Genomic DNA, 19,021 nt, shown 5'->3' with positions numbered 1-19,021 from the left:
AGTTGAAGTTAGTCATGTCTGGAATGGTGGTGCGGTGCCAGGATTCCATTGTGGGGCCGATTCCGTTGCGGGGTCCAGACGTCTAAGGTCTTGTAGTAGTGCCTCATGGAAGGACAGGCATTTTTTTAACCCCTTCGAAATGGCGTTTCCAGATTCCTGATTCTTATGTATTCTGTACGATATCCGAAAGAATAGAAGTCCAGAAATAAATGAGGTGCTATATTAGGCTCTTTGGGATCGTCGCTAGATCAAGTCATAGCGGCTAGCTACTGTAGTTATAGTACCAACGTAACTACTGTATGTAGATAAACAAAACACCCAGGCGTCTTATCGTCGGGTTGCAAACCTGGTAAAATGCCGACTGCAGGTGTTTCCAATCTGCCAATCCTTCCAATTCTCGAAAATAGAAAATGGGCAAATCAAAGAAAATAAAAGCACTAACGTTAGTCTAAAAAATAACTTATACAACTAATAAACCAGCTAATAGCGGCAATAAAGAGCAGGTTTTTGGCCAATATTATATTAGCACAACAATAACTAACTAGGGGAAGAAGAAAGAAATTAGAAAGGAAGTTCCGCGGCCACAAACAAAACAGGGTTGCATTGTAAGTACATGTACCTCATGCACCTCGCCCCTCAAAGCTCGTTTGCCGTCGTTGGGCTTCTCGGCTCCGAAAATCCTTCCGACTTTGTGCATGTTCCCTCCCGCCTCAAGCAATTCGTTGTCGGCCCAAATAGCACCCGAACACAACATCCTCCCAGAAAATGGGTCTCAGCAAGCTCAGAGAAAAACTCCACCTTCGGAAATCATCAGCCAAAAAACATGTTGAAAGTTCAGCTGCTGCGGGCTCGGGCCGTGTATCAGGCGCCCCAGCTGAGAGCCAGCGAAGCATTGCTGATACCACCACTGAACCATTACTCCAACCGAAACCAGCTGGCGCGGGAATCCATAATCTATGGAACATTGCCTACGAGAAGCTGCGCGAGGAGAACGAGACCTTGGTACACGACTATGAAGAGAACCTCCGTGGAGACCTGGGCGCCGGCCAGGTTTCAATGCTCAGCAGCTCGGCACCTGACAAGAGGGAGCAGGTGGTCGGAATTCTACGCCGCAAGATGGACGAGATTGACCGTGAGACGTGGAAGCTCCGGTTTGGGGCCACCGAGGTCCAGGTCAAGGACTTGGCCCAGCCAGTCGTGGGCATCATCAGCCGGGTGAATGAGTACATCAGCGGCGCAGTAGCCTCGAACCCGTACGCGGCGACGGCTTGGACTGGCGTTACTCTGCTGCTGCCGGTATGTTGTTGGAGGTTGTATTATTCTGAAAAGGCCTGATTAATGGTGGCATGGCGCGCTAACAAGTGTTCACCTTCTTCTTACAGCTCCTTCTCAACCCTTCAGAGCAGGCCGCCGCTCTTGCAACTGGTCTCGAGCATATCTCGAGTCTGATAAACCAGAGTAGAATGTGGGAGGAGCTTTACATTCGACGCTACGAGTCTCCTAAGTTGTTGCCGACCGAGGCAAGCAGCAGAGACTCATCGTTTGCGTCGTTGTCTCATGGTGAATACAAAACCGCGCTCGGATCGCTCTACAAGGAGATTCTTAGATTCCAGCTCACGAGTTACTGCTATTACTCCAACAACGCGGCCTTCCGTCTGGGCCTGGACGTGATCAAGTGGAATGACTGGAGCAAGTTACTGGACGACGTCCGCGAGAAGGAGGGCGTCTTCGCCGCCGTCAGCGCCATCTGGCGCGACATGAAGTACGACGAAGAATGCGCCGCGCTGGACGCCCGGCATCGAGAAGCCATGCTCCGTTGGGACGCCATCGGCGCGGACGTCACAGGGCTGCGGAAAGCGGTCGAAGATGCCCAAAAGGAGAAGAAGCGTGCCAAGTTGCTCGACTGGCTGTGCAACATTGATCCCTCCGAGACGCACAACGCCGCACGTGCCAAGCATGAGAAGGGGACGGGCGACTGGCTGGTCAGACATAATGAACAGTTCCAAGCCTGGAGGGAACAGCCGGGCTCATTGCTCTGGCTGCATGGAAAAGGTATGTTGGGGTGTTGTGGTACTTGTTGCTCCCCGATCATTACGATATCTCTAACATGACGCCTAGCTGGCTGTGGAAAGTCGATCCTCGCATCGACTGTCATCAAGCATCTGAGGAAGCGATACTCCCCCGACCCCTTGACTGCGCTTGCATACTTCTACTTCAGCTTCAGCGATGCAAAGAAGCAAGGCGTGGATGGCATGCTCGCTTCGCTGGTCAAGCAGCTCTGCTCCCGCCGGCCCATCCTGCCTCGCGTGATGGACAGCCTCCACGAGTTCCGGGAAAGAGGCGAACGGCCCGACGCCAAGACACTCGAGGAGACCCTCATCGCGGCCATGGCCGGATTCTCATCGGTTCACATTGTCATTGATGCGCTGGATGAGTGTCTGGTTCTACAGGGCGAGCGGAGGCTACTGTTGGACACGGTACGTCGGATTGTCATGGCGGCACCAGCTAATCTTCACGTATTCCTTACGAGCCGGAAGGAGGTCGACATCGAGGCGGTGCTGGGCCCCCTCTTGTCGCCCCCTTCTAACAAGCTTGCCCTTGACCTTTCTGGCGCAACAGAGATCGTCAACCGCGATATCGGACTGTATATTGATTCAGTTCTCGCATCCCCTGATTTTGAGCCGTGGCCGGATAATATTAAAACGGAGGCAAGGACGATGCTGATCGAGCGAGCGGACGGCATGTAAGTCGTCCTGGGCACAGCCAGATTGAGCACGGGTTCTGACTGTCTCAGGTTCCAGTACGTGGCACAACAGTTCGATGCCCTCAGGAACCTCTCGTCGGTGGCCCTCATTCGCACGGCCATCCAGGAACTGCCTGCCGGGCTCGATGCCACGTACGAGCGATTGCTGCAGAACGTTGACCCCAGATTCCAGCCTCAGGTGGCAAGCTCGCTCCAGTGGTTGGCGTTTTCCCACGAGGTTCTGCGGCTCGAGGAGCTTGCAGAGGTCTTTATCCTCCGCCCAGACAGAGAAACGGCGTTCGACGAGGCGGATAGGCTTTTCGAGCCGAGGCACGTTCTCAAGTACTTCTCCAGCCTGGTGGTTACCGAGGGCTCCAAGTCGGATGACGGGTCCGATTGGGATGACAGCCTTGACTCCGACTCCGACTCCGACTCCTACGTCCCCCTCTTCAGCTTCGGCGACGAATCGGATGATCGTCAACGTGACGCCGGGAGCGGCATCTATGTCAGACTCGCACACTACTCCATCAAGGAGTACCTGATCTCGCAGCGTATTACCCAGGGGCCGGCGGTAGTCTTCGCATTCAGCGAAACTGAGGCCCATCTGCACATTGCGCACTCGTGCCTGGCCTACCATCTGCAACACTGCGCAGGGAATGAGAGTCAGGCTGCCGGAACTGGGCGCCTCTGGTTGCGCGACTACGCCGTCCACCACTGGCCGCAGCACCTTGAACTGGTCCCACGCGAGTTGTGGCTGCCGGAGATCGCCGAAGCTGCTGCCCGCGCTCTGGCAGCGGGGAGCCGCAGCCTGCACCGGATGATGCAGGTGAAAGAATTCCGACCCTGGGTTGATGATCCGGGAGATGAACCCGGCGAACACAGCTACTCCCGGGAGAACGCCATGATGCGACACCCGCAGTGGCTCACAGCACGCATGGGCTTTGTTCAGCTGACCGACATGCTCCTCTCGTTGGACAAGTACCCGACCCAGGAGAGTCTGGACACGGCGCTGGTGGAAGCGGCATACGGGGGCCGCACTGCCGCGGTGGAATTCCTCCTCGACAGAGGCGCCAGCTTGGACGCCACGTGCGAGCCTCTTGGACTGGACGCGTTGCAGGCAGCAGCATACAGGGGCCACCGGCAGACTGTAAAGACGCTGCTCAGCCGCGGTGCCAATATTGATGCGCAGAACGGTGGTTTCGGATCGGCACTGCAGGCGGCATGCGCCGGAAACAGGCCGCGCATCGTTCGACTCCTGCTGCGCCGCCGTGTGAACGTCAACCTTCCGCCCAGTCATGCCGGCAGCCTGGTGACGTCGGCCGTACGCTACGCGTCTGAGTCTGAGTCTGAGTCTGAGTCTGAGTCGGTCGAAATCCTGCAGCTGCTCCTCGACAAGGGCGCCGTCATCAACGCCGCTGGGGGCAGCAATGCCGCAAACAAGGAGACGCCTCTGCATGCAGCGGGATCGAGAATTCATAGCAGACGGCGCCACTTCCGCTTGCTCGTGGAACGCGGCGCTGATGTCAACGCGCCAGGAGGCGAGTATGGGTACCCGCTGCAGGCGCTATCCAGTTCGGAACATGGTGGCACGCGTGGAGAAATCCAGCTGCTGCTCGACAAGGGCGCCGAGGTCAACGCACGCGGCGGGAAATACGGGAGTGCTCTGCAGGGCGCGTGCCATCACAACCACATGCGCATCGACGGCACGAGCGTCGTGGAGCTTCTGCTCAACAGAGGCGCCGATGCTCATGCTCAAGGCGGCCATTTCGGGACCGTGCTGCAAGCCGCTTGTACATCCAAGCCGTACGCCCGAGACTTAGTACGCCTCCTGCTGGAAAGGGGTGTAGACGTACACGCTCAAGGGGGTTACTTTGGAAACGCGCTGCAGGCGAGCTGCTACCACGGAAACTGGGACGTGGCGGAGTTGCTTCTGGACCTCGGCGTGGACGTGAATGCGTCTGGAGGCGAGTATGGAAGCGCACTCCAAGCTGCGGCCGCCTCTGAAGCCGGCGACTCCGACAAGAAAAATAAAATCATGCGACTGCTGCTCGATAGGGGCGCTGAGGTTAACCACCTTGGGGGACGGTACGGCACGGCACTCCAAGCCGCGGCCTTTAACAACGACACCACAAGAGTACAGCTGCTGCTCGAGCACAGCGCTGACATCAACCTGGTTGGTGGGGAGTACGGCACGGCACTGCAGGCCGCGTGCGCCCACAGCAGTCCCCTATGGGACACAGGTGATCCTAAACTTGCGCTTTTTCTGATTGAGAAAGGCGCTGATGTGCATGCTCAAGGGGGTCACTTTGGCAGCGCCTGGCACGCGGCAGCGAGCTACCGAGGTACTAAGTGGGAGACGGTGCTTCAGCTGATGCTCGACCGCGGCATCGACGTCAATGACCCGCGAGGCGTACAGCACGGGACAGCCCTGCAGGCGGCGATGGAACCGTTATGGAGCAACGAGGACAGGACCAAGAGGATCCGGTTCCTCCTTAACAGAGGGGCCAACGCCAACATCCAGGGTGGCAAGTATGGCTCTCCGCTGCAGTCTGCATGTGTCTGCGCGTACAAGCAATTCAGCCACTTGGATATCACGTTCGCCGGCGTCAAGTCCCTGCTAGAGAACTGCCCAGACATCGACGTCAACGCCCAGGGCGGCGTGTACGGGACGGCATTGCAGGCCGCGGCGTACTGGGGTCAGAAGCAAGCGGTACGAGAGCTGCTGCTGAGCGGAGCCCACTCCAATCTCCGCGGCGGCAAGTATGGCAGCGCCCTGAATGCTGCTGTCATTAGCGGCGCTTGGGATGTGGTCGAGCTGTTGCTTGCTTCTGGGGCGAGGCCGGATTGCCAGGTGCTACCAGCGCCCGACGAGGACTGGCTTGCAACGGTTTGCGAAGAGGACGGCCGGGCCGCTGTAGAGCGATACCGTGTGTTCTGGGACAAGTGCCTTAGGTTGTCCTGAGCCGTTGCAGCCGTGGCCTGTTTGGCAGCTGCTGTTTGGAGCGTCTGGATCCCTCCATCGCCGCGATAGCAGTTCCCGCATGGTTGAAAGGAGGCGGGCTCCAGTCGATACCTAGAGATTAAACCAGCGCTTGGCGGGTTGACTGTACTGCAAATTTCGCGACGAGTGTACTGATAGAGTCGCGCCTTGTCCTGTTTTCGGTCCCGGAGCCCACGTCGGAACGAAACAATGACCGGTTTGTTGCCGAACCGTGGATGGCCTGGACGCGTCCAACTCTTGTTTGTTAGACCTCGGGAAACGGAGGAACGTGTTCGGCGTAGCTGAGGCACGACGGGTTTTTCATAGCTGGTGGCGATCTGACAAAATACCTTGGTCGCCTCTGTTTTACTCGCGCTACCACGAGGCCCTGTTTTGATGCACTCAATGTTGTAATTGCGTGAATTTGAAGGATAGTGAGAAATGAAATGTGGCTACCGTACAAGTCGGAGGTTGTGTCGTGAGATTGAGTTGGCGATTGTCCAGAATGCATGAGAGTGAGAATTGAAGCCATCGCCAGTTAGGTCAGCAGCCGCGAAATCCTTGGCGGAAGGAGTGGTCAGTGCGCATTTGAAGCCTGAGGCAGACATGCCAAGCTGTATTACCTAATCTCGAACTCGCACCCATCTGCGTGGATTGACCACATTGGCGAAATTGAGAAAGCGTCCAGACCTCGAGATACAGTAACGTGGCCAGGCACCCTGATTACCTGCCAACCGCGTCACTGATTGGGACCCTCATCTGCGGCATCGACACGACTTACCTGCAGCTTTATCTCGAGCCCGACGAAGCAACAAGCGACGTCGGCCGACTGCCAAATCGTCGAGCAATACCCTTTTCCGAGAACCGAGCCGGTCGTTGCCGTCACTACCCCGCCAAAGTTCCTAGAAGCTCGAGAGTCGCGATATCAACGTTTAATAACGGAATACATTGTCGCCCAAGATGAGGCTAGATGTGAAGGCATGTTGCACACCTCTTACCCATTAAAGACCGGCTGTGTCACGGACATCTGGCCACGAGCTTCGAGCACCCTTAGGAACAAGTCAGCGAGCGCGTGCTATCGCAAGCTTGCTTTCTTTTGGGGCTCACTTGTCTTTGCTTCAAACCAACTTGACGCGACTCGCCCTCAATTGGTCCCTCTTTGCATTCCTTGCTAACATGTCTCTCCACGTGCAGCGGCAGCTCTTTGCTCGCTCCGAGGTAAGCCGTCCCTGCTTCACGAGCTTGCTCATCGCGCCGCTAACAAGAGTCGACAGCGAGTCAAAGGCATTGACTTCCACCCGACCGAGCCATGGATTCTCAGTGCGTTTGCGCGTTTCCCCTCGACTTCAACCTCGCGCGCTGACCCCCCTGCACAGCAACCCTCTACAGCGGCCATGTTTACATCTGGTCGTACGAAACGCAGCAGATCGTCAAGACCTTCGAGCTGACCGATGTCCCGGTCCGTGCCGGCCGCTTCATTGCCCGGAAGAACTGGATTGTCTGTGGGTCGGATGATTTGTATGGAACTGTCCGATTCCCTGGCCTGTGGTGCGGAACTAACCCCTGGGTGACAGCCAAGTCCGCGTTTACAACTACAACACGAGCGAGAAGATCACCTCCTTCGAGGCCCACCCCGACTACATCCGAGCCATTGTGGTCCACCCGACACAACCCTTCGTCCTTACCGCCAGTGATGACATGACCATCAAGCTCTGGGACTGGGAGAAGGGGTGGAAGAACGTCAGGGTATTTGAGGGCAACTCGCGTATGCACATGGCCGGCCCAGCGGACTCAGGGAGGAGGAATGCTGACAGATCGGCTAGACTATGTGATGTCACTCGCGATCAACCCCAAGGACACAAATACTTTCGCGTCGGCCTGTTTGGACAGGACAGGTTTGTGGCTGTTCCTTTTTTGGCATCTGCTCCGCTAAAATCTTAGCAGTCAAGATCTGGAGCTTGGGATCCTCTACGCCCAACTTCCAACTAGAGGCCCATGAAACCAAGGGCGTCAACCATGTTGACTACTACCCCCACAGCGACAAGCCTTACCTCCTAACCACATCAGACGACGTAAGATATAGGGTTTTGTGTGTCTCCGGTCCTGATTGCTGACAAGGTTCCAGCGCACGGTAAAAGTGTGGGACTACACAACCAAGAGCTTAATCGCCACGCTGGAGGGCCATACCAACAACGTGTCCTTTGCATGCTACCACCCCGAGCTTCCAATCATCATCTCCGGTTCCGAGGACGTATGTATCCAACCTTCCGGATAAAACAGGGGGTTTCGAGCTAACCTGTCTTAGGGCACCGTGAGGATATGGAACGCCAACACCTACCGCTTCGAGCAATCGTTGAACTATGGCCTGGAGAGAGCATGGTGCGTGGCGTTCCAGAAGGGCAAGCAGGGCATTGCAGTCGGTTTCGATGACGGTTCTGTGGTCATCAAGCTGGGTCGCGAGGAGCCTGCGGTATCGATGGACGGCTCCGGAAAGATCATCTGGGCCCGGCACAACGAGGTTGTCTCTGCCGTCATCAAGGGTGGCGAATCGACCAAAGACAACGAGCCGATTAACCTCTCGACCAAGGACCTGGGCACCGCCGAGGTTTATCCCCAGAGCCTTATCCACTCGCCCAACGGGCGCTTCGCTGCCCTCTGTGGCGATGGCGAGTACATCATCTATACCGCGCTTGCGTGGCGCAACAAGGCCTTCGGCCAGGCTCTGGATTTCGTCTGGGCCTCCAAAGACAACTCCAACGACTTCGCCATTCGCGAGTCGGCGACCAGCATCAAGGTCTTCAAGAACTTCCAGGAGAAGAAAGGCGGGCTCGATGTCCCGTTTGCGGCCGACGGTCTCACCGGCGGCGTGCTTCTCGGCGTCAGGGGCCAAGGCGGCATTTCCTTTTACGACTGGGCAACAGGTGCCCTTGTCCGCCGCATTGAGGTCGAGCCCAAGCAGGTGTACTGGAGCGAGAGCGGCGAACTGGTGGCGCTTGCTTGCGAGGACACCACTTACATCTTGAGATTTACGAGGGAGAGCTACAACGAGGCGGTCCAGGCGGGGTACGTCGAGGACGATGGTGTTGAAACGGCTTTCAAATTGGTTACGGATATCAGTGAAGGGTGAGAGCTGTCCATGCTGTGAATGCTGTCGCAGCCAGCTAACAAATCACAGCATTCGGTCAGCGGAGTGGCTCGGCGACGTCCTCATCTACACCAACGCGACCAACCGGCTCAATTACCTTGTTGGCGATCAGATATACACGGTGGCGCACTTCGACAAGCCCATGTACATCCTTGGCTATCTCCAGCGTGACAGCCGGGTTTACCTCACGGACAAGGACCTCGCAGTCACTTCGTTTGCTCTTTCTCTTCCCGTCCTGGAGTACCAGACACTGGTTCTCCGCGAGGACATGCAGACAGCCGCGGAGCTGCTCCCCAGCATCCCTCAAGACCAACTCAACAAAATTGCCCGGTTCCTCGAGGGCCAGGGCCACAAGGAGCTTGCGCTCGAGGTCGCCACCGACACGGAGCACAAGTTCGACCTTGCTCTGTCGCTGAACCAGCTGGATATCGCCCTCGAACTGGCAAGAAAGGCTAACGCGGATCACAAGTGGAAGACGCTAGGCGACGCGGGCCTGGCCGCCTGGGATGTTCCCCTCGCCACCGAGTGCTTCGTCAATGCGAAGGATCTCGGTTCCCTGCTGCTTGTCTACACGTCCACGTCGGACCGCGACGGCCTTTCCAAGCTCGCCGAGCACGCATCGGCCGCCGGAGCGCACAACGTCGCCTTCAGCTGCAAGTGGTCGCTGGGCGATGTCCTCGGCTGCATTGAGGTCCTTGTCAAGACGGGTCGGTATGCTGAGGCGGTGCTGTTCGCTCAGACGTACCAGCCGAGTTTGGCTGCTGAGCTGGTTACGCAGTGGAAAAAGAACTTGGAGAAGAACAAGAAGGGTCGTGTTGCCAGGGCGCTGGGGACACCCGGCGAGGATGAGGAGCTGTTCCCCGAGTGGGAGGAGTGGCTGCGGCTGGAGAAGGAGGGGCCTGCTGTTGTGGAGGAGGCTAATGGTGAGGAGGCTGAGGAGGAAGCCAAGGACTCTGAGGAGTCTCCCGAGGAGGAGGACGTTGAATAGTGTGGTTTTCGGTATGGCTCTGCATATGCAGGGACCATGTGATGTGATTACTGGCGTCTGGGTTTTTATGTTGGGGAGAGCAAGAGAAAACTCTGTCCTGTCAGGCAGAAATGATTACTATGTTGCGCATGTTCCATATCCCCCGAGGTGGTGTTGTCAAGGGCGTGAGGCGTGTATAGCGGCGCTTGCTAGGGCCTTATCTAGCTCGGCTTATCCGGTCCCACCTGTGACTAGCTTGTCGATAGGATGCATGCTCTTAGGACTCTGGCGCGGTATAAAGACATTGACCGGCTTTTCGACCCCACAAGGCAGACCGCCGATGAGTATTGGCGATTCATCAACAGGGCCGTGGCATGCGATACTCGTCCGCTAGACCAGCCGTCTGATGATGAATCGTTCGAGGGATTCCTTGACAAGGGTTCGCCTGCCCTCCTTGGCGATAGAGGAGCTAACAACGGAACAATCGCGGTAGAGCTGCAGTCGGAGCTTGTTGAACTGAGTGGGTTCCTTGGCACCAAGATTCACGGACTGAGCACTGATGTTCAATGCGAGACTCTCAGTCAGCACAGATCCATCACAATGACACAGTCCCTGACATAGCGTCATACCATGGCACAATGTCTCTATATAAGGGGGTAATTCCCCTGGGAGGATTAGAGAGGACATTTTTTTCTGTTCCAACAAAAAAGGGACATTCTGAAACACCCTAACCCACTATCTTGATCCTTCATTTGTGTGGTCACTCTGGAATCGTGACTCCAATTCAAGCTTCGTTTCATACCTCAATCTGTTCAATACCATTTGGTTGATCTAAGCTTACTTGAGCATGTAACTGTTGGCTGCCCAACAGAGCTAGCTTGCCTGTGGATTACTAGGGTGCAGGTCTTGTGATGTAATGGTCTCAGGAGTATATTGCAACTAGCTGGTGACGACTCTACGAGTTTGTCTCGAATGGAGAGAGAAGAAGAAAAAGAGTGAAAGACTATGCAAGATATCTGCCGTCTTATACCTCCACATCCTTGGCCTGTGCGCTGATATCGAATAAGATAGAAGTCCACCGAATCTCGAGTCTGGGCCGAGAGTTTGCCGAGGCCTTTACGGGCTCAGCCCGTTACATGTAGGAGTAGCCGCTCGCTACGAGCGCCGTGTTTCTGTATGGGAACAAGACTATTGAGACCGAGTTGTTCATGCTGGTTTTCAATCATCTGAAACTAACAGGCCCTCGGGCTTTCTACATGGAGCGTGATAGCAGCTTGGAAGGGGTGAAGTGGTGTTCGGACATCCTCGACGCGGGTTCTGACTGTTGGGCAGCCAACAATTACCTGCTCGAGTAAGCTTAGACCAACCAAGTGGTATTGAATAAATTGAGGTATGAAATGAAGCTTGAATTGGAGTCACGATCCTAGAGTGACCACACAATGAAGGATCAAGATAGTGGGTCAGGGTGCCTCAGAATGTCGCTTTTTTATTTAGAAAATCGTCCTCCAGGGGAATTACCCCTTATATAGCGACAGTGTGCCATGATATGATGTTTATGTCAGGAACTGCTTCATAATGATAAGCCCATCTTGACCGAGGGTCTCTAAGTCCGTCAACCAGCCGTCATTGTGATGGATCTGTGTTGACTAAGAGTCTCGAATTCAACATCAGTGCTCAGCCCCTGAATCTTGGTGCCAAGGAACCCACTCAGTTCAACACTGACCTCCCCCTCGAGTCCCGTCACGGTTCTACGAGACTGAAGGAAACTACAGTGGATACTCCCTGTTTCAGGTCCTTAGAGCGCTGTGTAGATTTTATTCCCTTTTTGCTTTCTCTCTCTCTGTACCTTACTTGGTGTGTGGTGGTGTAGCTGACGAGGTGGGAACTAGTAGGCCTTGAGACAATATTTGCCGATTATAGACTATAGTACCGACATACTCTATCTCGAGGGGGAATATGTGCGGTGTTTATACGGACCCGGCACCGTTGCGGTGGCGCAGAGCTATCAGCAAGGGCTGGCGATGAAGGAACTAGAGGATGTCGTGGAGGGCTACAAGAAGCTGATTATGCATATTCTTGAAGCTCGATTTCCCCAAGGAAATGCGCTTTGGTATAAGGCGGCTCCTAGGTCTCAGGCGGACAATTTCTTGAAAAAATAACGAGCGGCTAGGCAACATCGTGCCAACGTAAAGGTCCAGCCCTTCACTTCCCAATCCAAATCCAAACTTCCAGAGAAGAGCGGCGAGGCAACAATTAAGTTAGCATTAACGTAGATGAAGGAAGTTAGATTTAAAAATATATCAGAAATACCGTTAGTACGTTGCGCAAATGAGGACGAAAGTTGTATGTAGGACAGTAAGGAGTGGTACGGGCGTCCTAGACTCCTTCTTGGCTAAGGTAATTAATAAGGAGCTTCTGTTGGACAGCAACAGTTACAGGCTCGAATAGGCATAGACCAACCAGGTGACACTGCATCAATTGAGGCACAAGATGAAGCTTGAATTGACTGTCTTAACCATGCGTCATGTGTGTGTTGCTTGAAAGAACCGAGGGCTTCGGGACCCTCGCCAGACCCTGCTTTTGGGTGGGTGACGAGTCGTCCACGCTTACTGCATTGGGCAACAGTGCCCAGCGCCTGAATCCAGGTGCCAAGGAGCCAGTTCAGTTCAACAGCTTCCCCTAATACCGAACTCTTCCCTCTATATCTAGAATACACTTTCCTAGCACGTTAGGATTGTTTCGACCACCTCCCTACGAGCACTAGAGCTGGCCTTAGGCGCACCCTCGTCGAGACATCCTGGTCTCCCAGTAGCCTAATCTTTTAACCCAAAGCCCACGGCCATCGGCCTCTTCATCACGAGAGCGAGGCAAGGTTAGGACAGGTATATCGGTTGCATCCCTTAAGTCGCGTCAATCGACAGAGTAGCGCCTCGTAGCGGCCCGTTGCGTCCCTATAGCTGTCTCATTCCACCATCAATCCCCTCTTCTTCGTCCCGTATAACCACCAAGTCGGTTACGGCCACTGCCCGGGGATAACTGGGAAAGACATCAAGTACTACCAGCACCCAATACATACTTCCGACTTCACAGCGCTCAACGGGAAGGACAAATGGACGGCATATCGATTCACGAAGAACGTCCACGACAGATTGATGCCCAAGGCATTCCGAGAACATCTGCTCTACTATCAATCAGTCGCCATCGGATGACTTTGATGTCCCACCACTTTCTGAGGTACCGCTGAGCAGCAAGCGGTCACTCCAGACAGCCCATTCAGTGAGGTAGCAAAGAGGAGGAAAAGCCGGAAGCTGGCGGATGGATAGTTGGGTTTCCATTCCAGAATGAATTTATTTCGTGATGAAATGCCGCCTTGCGGCCCCGCCTCCGTCTTACCATGAATCCCTGGCCGCACGCACCTCTCCTTAGTTGATTGGAATTGTGTGTATACGGCATAGACGGATCGGTTCCACCCGCCAAATCGCTTTTAATCGACCCGGAAAGCACCCCGCACTCCACCACCAACGTCGGCGATGATTCTCGTAATGCCTCAACGAGGATGGGATTCCCGGATATAATGAAGATGAAGGCTTTTTGAGAAGCAAGAGGTCATCACGTCGTCGCCCTGGCTGGGCACATGCACCCCGCAATCAGACCTCACAATTGTAGCCAAATCTGGCCCTACTTGAACAGCGTGATACATTCCAGAAAAAAATGGACATATCCCAGCCCTCATCGTCCAAGATGTTTCGGCGACGATACGCCATATTGTCAAAGGAGGAGACCATCGACGATACAGGACCGGTGGCGGCGCGGCCTTCCCGCGATGGCGGTGAAGAAGACCAAACTCGTCCTAAACCCCACTTCTAGAGCTGTTACCGCAACCATTTCGGCGGCGCATTGCTGTTCAACATCGCCGACTTCATTCTGCCTGCCTTGTACGGCACGCTTGCCAAGCTCTGGTTCGCCGACAATGATCGGTTCCTTATCATTACCACGGACGTCTACACGTATAACGGTCATCCGCTATTTCCGGTTACGACAACCCCCAAATATACCCCATCCCAACATAGCGTAGTTGCATATATAGTGTATGAGCGCCGCCCCCTATACGCGTGAGGATTGTGATATGCCCATTTTATAGTGTAGCCTTATAGCCATACTCTGGTTGTACTGATTGGCCTGGATGGGATGACGGAACGGAAGGGATTGTGCCGGACCTGCCTTTGAGGACCGAGACGCGGGACGATTAGTTTGTAGCTGACATATTGTGATTCGATGACTGTTAATCCCAACATTTCGTCTGGCAGGTTAGATCCTTGCCTGATGCCCGTCCCAGGTCTCCAGCTGAGGATCGGCATGCCACAGGTTAATCGGTCGTGATTTCTAAGTCTAGTGCCTGTGTCCGCTCAAGTTCTCTGTTCGCTTCCTTGGTCTGGCTGATTTCTGACTTGAGACGACCTCAGGTCTACGTTTCTTTGCCAGCTGTGTGACTTGAAGGTTCCACGGCCCAGGCGTCGGTCGGCTCAATACTCCTACACACCTTCGTGCCTCCGATCAAGATCTTGTTTGTCGAGGAGGTGCCAATGGTCCCTAACCAAGGTTTGGACACTGCTGGGAATGGAGACCCAAAACGTTCACATATGCTACGTCAATGCCGACGCCACAGAGTTAAGTCCACGTCCCGTACCACCGGAACGGGTTGGGGCTGGGAGGGCAACTGACGAACAGCTTTGTCGTTCAGAGGAGAAGAGTGGATAGAAGATCGCGCGCCGGTCTTGCTGATCGGCACCGTGCGACTGAAACCGGCGACGATCCTGTCTCAGGCGCCCCGCCAATAGAGAGCCCGTCGAAGCTGCTCGACCGCAGCGCTGTATCACCCAGCGCCGGTGCATGTCGTCATAAGAACTGCAAGAAAGAGGATCGCATGGGTGAATTGTGTCTTGGGGTTTGGTGTTTGTCAACTGATGTCTCAGGTGCCGGTTCGACTTCAGCCAGAAGGGAACCCAGGTACGACTACCTAGGTACCTATCTCTTAGAGAAGAAAATGGGATGCTACCTGTAGATTCTGATTGTCTGTAAAGCCTGATCGGGCCTGACCTTCATTCTTCCCCACTTGTCACGCCAGACATGATGAAAAACAACATATCATGACGTAGGTGTTTTCCATCCAAATCATCCAGTATATAAAAAGAGCACAGTCCCAGCAGATCAAGTCTCCAACTATCAGCAACTATGGTATATGTCTACCTACCCGTCTTACATTACGCCTACCTAATACAAAAACTACTCACCGGTTCAGGGACTCACTCTGCGCGAACAAAGCTTGGGTATTCCCAGTTCATCCCGCTTTCACCAACCTTGCCCTGCCTTCGTTGATTTGACCCCGCCATGGACGAAGATGAACGCACGGCCGAGACCCTGGACCTCGCACAGTATGCCACTCATGGCTTCTGCCAGGGCTACCCTCTCAAGCGCCACCGATACGAAACCCTGGACAACGCCGGCTGCTACGAGGCCCGGAGAGACTGGGCTAAGTATATCGGACCTGCTCGCGAGTTTGGCGGGTGCAACCCTTTTGACGGGAATTTCACTTCTCTGGTGCTGCCACTGTGTAAGCCGGAGCGGTTGAAGCTGATTGCCTACATAATTGAGTGTAGGTTCCGCACTCGAGGGCAATAGTACAGAAGCTGACGGGACCAGATGCGTTCATCCACGACACCGTCGTGGAGGGGTTAGACTCGGAGAACGTGAGTGCCGGACCCCTCGATAGTCAAGATGTATTATCTAGCAGAGACAGTACTCTGACGGGTTGCTCAGTCCGCAGGCGATGACGAATTCACCCTGGGCAAGCGCCAAACAATGAGTGAAAAAATCAGAACGGGGAGGAAACAGCTCCAGGCCAAGATGATATGGGAGCTGAATGCCACCGACAAAGTCTGCGCCGCGAAAATCATGGACACTTGGAAGACGTTCCTGTCGACCACGATCCGGGACAAGGAAAAGGATTTTGCCGACCTCGAAGAGTACCTCGACTTCCGTAATGTCGACTGCGCAGCGTAGTGAGTCTAACCTTGGTTCAATCTCTCCTAATCAGGAATCCCCTCACCGCCACCGTTACTGATGTGGAATTAGTTGGGTCGAAGCCTGTATGCTCTTCGGCATGGGCATGACTCTCACCGAGGAAGAAGACGCCCTCTTCGCCGACATTAAACGCTGTTGCTTCGCCTCCCTAGCTCTGTCCAACGACTGGTTCTCCTTCGACCGCGAGTGGGCCGAGGCGCAGAACAGGCCCTCCGGTGCGAAGCTCATCAACGCCGTGTGGCTGTTCATGCGCTGGCGCGGGGTCAGCCCGAACGAGGCCAAGCAACTGGTCCGGGAAGCGACAAACCGGTACGAGCATCGCTTCTTGGAGCTGTGCGACGAGTTCCGGAGGGCACACCCGCAGCGGGAGGACCTGCACCGCTACCTGCGCGGACTGACATACCAGATCAGCGGGAACGTGGTGTGGAGCCTGCGCTGCCCAAGGTACTATCCGGAGTTTCGGTATGATCCGAACGCGGGGCTCGAAGATGCCATCAGTGCAGAGTGGAGAGCGAGGGAGAAGGCGGCAGCCAGCGCGGCCGGTGCTGGCGGGGACGATGCCGGGGCCGGTAGTGGGGCCTGTAGTGATGAGAAGCACCAAGGGCGGCGGACGCTGTCGGTATTTTCCACAGTATCGCGCCAGTCGGGCGACTCGGACGTGCACTCGACGGCGCCGTCGCACGGTAGTACCGTGTCTCGCTCATCGTCCATGTCTAGCGTCATGACGGCGCCGGATGACGCCCGTGGGGATGCCAAACCGGGCCTTTTGCTGCCGACTAGGGAATGTCTGGTACTCGAGGTAAGCATTTGGCGCCAAGAGGCAGGACATCGGTATGTTTTGCTAACAAGCTGACTCCGCAGCATCTCGAGGCACCGTTCGATTACGTCCGGTCTCTGCCCTCAAAGGGAGTGCGGGACACGCTCGCCGACGCACTGAATCTCTGGGCGTGTCTGCCGGAGGACACGCTGATACAGATCAAGGAGGTGGTTGGTGACCTACATACTGCTTCATTGATGTATGCGTGCACCTTTTCTCAATACAACCTGGTGTGACCGCAGCTGATGATATCCCCTATGCAGGCTCGATGACATTGAGGACGGGTCAGAACTCAGACGGGGCTTTCCTACGGCTCATGGCGTCTTTGGTGTCCCGCAGACCATCAACTCGGCTAGCTTTGCTATTGTCGAGGCCATGAGAAAGGCACACAAGTTGTCGGAATGCGTACCTGGTGCTACTGACATTGCCTTTGGTGAGTTTATTTCAAGATGACGCTACTTGAGTATGACTGCTGACTCCTGCTTCTTCTAGAGCAACTGCGTGACCTTCATATTGGGCAGAGCTACGATCTGTATTGGACTCGCCATATATCGTGTCCAACAGAGGAGGAATATCTAGAAATGGTCTCGAAGAGTATGTTTCCATATAGCTTTGCTGGTATAATTCAATGCTAATGATTGGGGACTCGAATAGAGACCGGCGGCTTGTTTCGGTTACTCTCTCGGCTGATGTGCAGTCGTCTGCCCTTGGAGTAAGTGACCACCTTCCCTGGACATAAGACAGCTATGTGCGAACAAGTGCTGATCAAGTTCATTTGCTTAAAGAGTATCTTCCGTAATCGACAATTTGGTAGATAAGGTCGGCATCTATTTCCAGATCCGAGACGACTACGAGAATCTCAATTCGGACGAGGCAAGTTTTTGGATTTCAGATTATCAAGTAGTGTATCAGCCTACTAACTTTGATGCAGTACACAAAACAAAAGGGGTTCTGTGAAGATCTGGACGAGGGCAAGCTCTCGTTCCCCCTTGTCCACCACCTCAACAACGCCCCGCATCATATGGCACTGCAAGTCCGTGAGATTCTGGAACAGCGGCGCGAGTCGGTCGCGGGTTGCATAAGCGATTCACACAAAAAGCTGGTGCTGCAGCGTCTCAAGGACTCCAAGAGCTTTGAGTATACACGGCAAACGCTTAAAGCGCTCGAGTCGCAGATTGATCGCTCGATTAGAGAATTGGAGCGATTGACAAGTTGGGAAAACTGGATGCTCCGGCTCTGCATGCAGCGGCTCAGCGTCCAATAAGCACGGGCTGCAGATTGAGAGCCCAACCGGACTCTTCCTCGAGAAGTAATTCACAGATTTCGAAGCCTTTGTTGTCCTCAACCCAAGTCTCATCAAATTGCCAATCTACATCCGGCAGTGTTCCAACGCCGCTCGCACAATGACAGTGTCTTTCACCTCCCTCCCATTAGAGATCAAGGAAGACATATAGCCGCTCGCCCTTCACGCCGCCGTTGGAGAGCCCGAGGATAGAGCTAAGCGAATTTAAGGGGCGACCGAGTGCTGGGCAACGAGCTACTTATTGGTTCTAGACGGGTCCGACCCAGTTGCGAAAAAGAGAGGGCTAAGGAAGTATCTTTATTCATCACCACCTTTCAATCAATCACTTCTGGGTCGCTCACGAGGGATCAAAACCTACTATTGTAAGCTCTCATCTGAGTGATAACCGTGGATACGTGGCTGTTAGTCATTCCAACAGGATGAAAACCTGTTGTTAGGAATGGTCGTTCAATCTAACCATATGTCAACCGAGGTCGGGCACCATAATAGTTATTTGACATGTAGTCTGGCTCGCCATTAACCAGGTGAAGCCCATTGTCCCGACATCCTCCGAGGTGCGTGATTTACTTACTCCTTAAGAATTCTTCACCCAAGCGAGGAAGATACCCCCGCTTTGAGACGAGTTTCTGCTTCCGCAGCAGAGATGCGGCGACTAGGTTCCCAAGCAACCATGTCATGCATCAGAAGCGTCAGCTCATCCCGCTGCGATACCGAGAGGTAAAGGGCCGATTTAACGATGCGCTCCTCGGGACCCGACTGTGTCGGCTGCTTGTCGTCAAATCACCAGTCTGGCTTGGGGAAAGCAGCCGGCGTTTCTCCAGGCTTTGCACATCGTCCCCATCGTGCTCGTTCGCAGATCGCTCCGCCAACAACAGCCGGCAACCGTTGTTCGAGCCGCCTGGTCCGCTGCCGACGCCCGCCATCCCCATCCCCAGATCGTCTCCGCCTACATAAGCCGCCAGGCCCTCGAAACTACTTCTCATAC

The 19,021-nt window shown here is 54.7% G+C and overlaps 3 protein-coding genes across 3 annotated transcripts; all 3 read left to right on the top strand.

Moving 5' to 3' along the window:
- Positions 1-765: 765 nt before the first annotated feature.
- Positions 766-6,202, top strand: N657DRAFT_693873 (ankyrin; the record flags this gene model as incomplete). The annotated part of the gene is made up of 4 exons (XM_062797250.1): positions 766-1,296; positions 1,383-2,052; positions 2,119-2,743; positions 2,795-6,202. 4 exons carry the CDS (start codon positions 766-768, stop codon positions 5,703-5,705), a joined length of 4,737 nt encoding a protein of 1,578 aa, XP_062643065.1. The 3' UTR covers positions 5,706-6,202.
- A 697-nt stretch (positions 6,203-6,899) lies between these two features.
- Positions 6,900-9,856, top strand: N657DRAFT_582025 (Coatomer, beta' subunit; the record flags this gene model as incomplete). Its single annotated transcript, XM_062789584.1, has 9 exons — positions 6,900-6,941; positions 6,998-7,043; positions 7,100-7,241; positions 7,298-7,488; positions 7,547-7,618; positions 7,665-7,795; positions 7,849-7,974; positions 8,029-8,846; positions 8,899-9,856. The coding sequence occupies 9 exons, from the start codon at positions 6,900-6,902 to the stop codon at positions 9,854-9,856; spliced, it is 2,526 nt and encodes an 841-aa protein (XP_062643064.1).
- A 5,367-nt stretch (positions 9,857-15,223) lies between these two features.
- N657DRAFT_582006 (terpenoid synthase) lies at positions 15,224-17,997 on the top strand (the record flags this gene model as incomplete). Its single annotated transcript, XM_062789581.1, has 10 exons — positions 15,224-15,488; positions 15,536-15,582; positions 15,653-15,894; positions 15,968-16,715; positions 16,778-16,938; positions 16,997-17,166; positions 17,226-17,327; positions 17,388-17,445; positions 17,519-17,633; positions 17,665-17,997. 10 exons carry the CDS (start codon positions 15,224-15,226, stop codon positions 17,995-17,997), a joined length of 2,241 nt encoding a protein of 746 aa, XP_062643063.1.
- Between the last annotated feature and the right edge of the window lie 1,024 nt (positions 17,998-19,021).

This window comes from Parathielavia appendiculata (assembly GCF_033297405.1).
Source record: "Parathielavia appendiculata strain CBS 731.68 unplaced genomic scaffold N657scaffold_29, whole genome shotgun sequence".
Classification (NCBI taxonomy): Eukaryota; Fungi; Ascomycota; class Sordariomycetes; order Sordariales; family Chaetomiaceae; genus Parathielavia; species Parathielavia appendiculata.
Note: the sequence above shows the minus strand (reverse complement) of the source record. Positions and strands in the feature narration are given on the sequence as shown.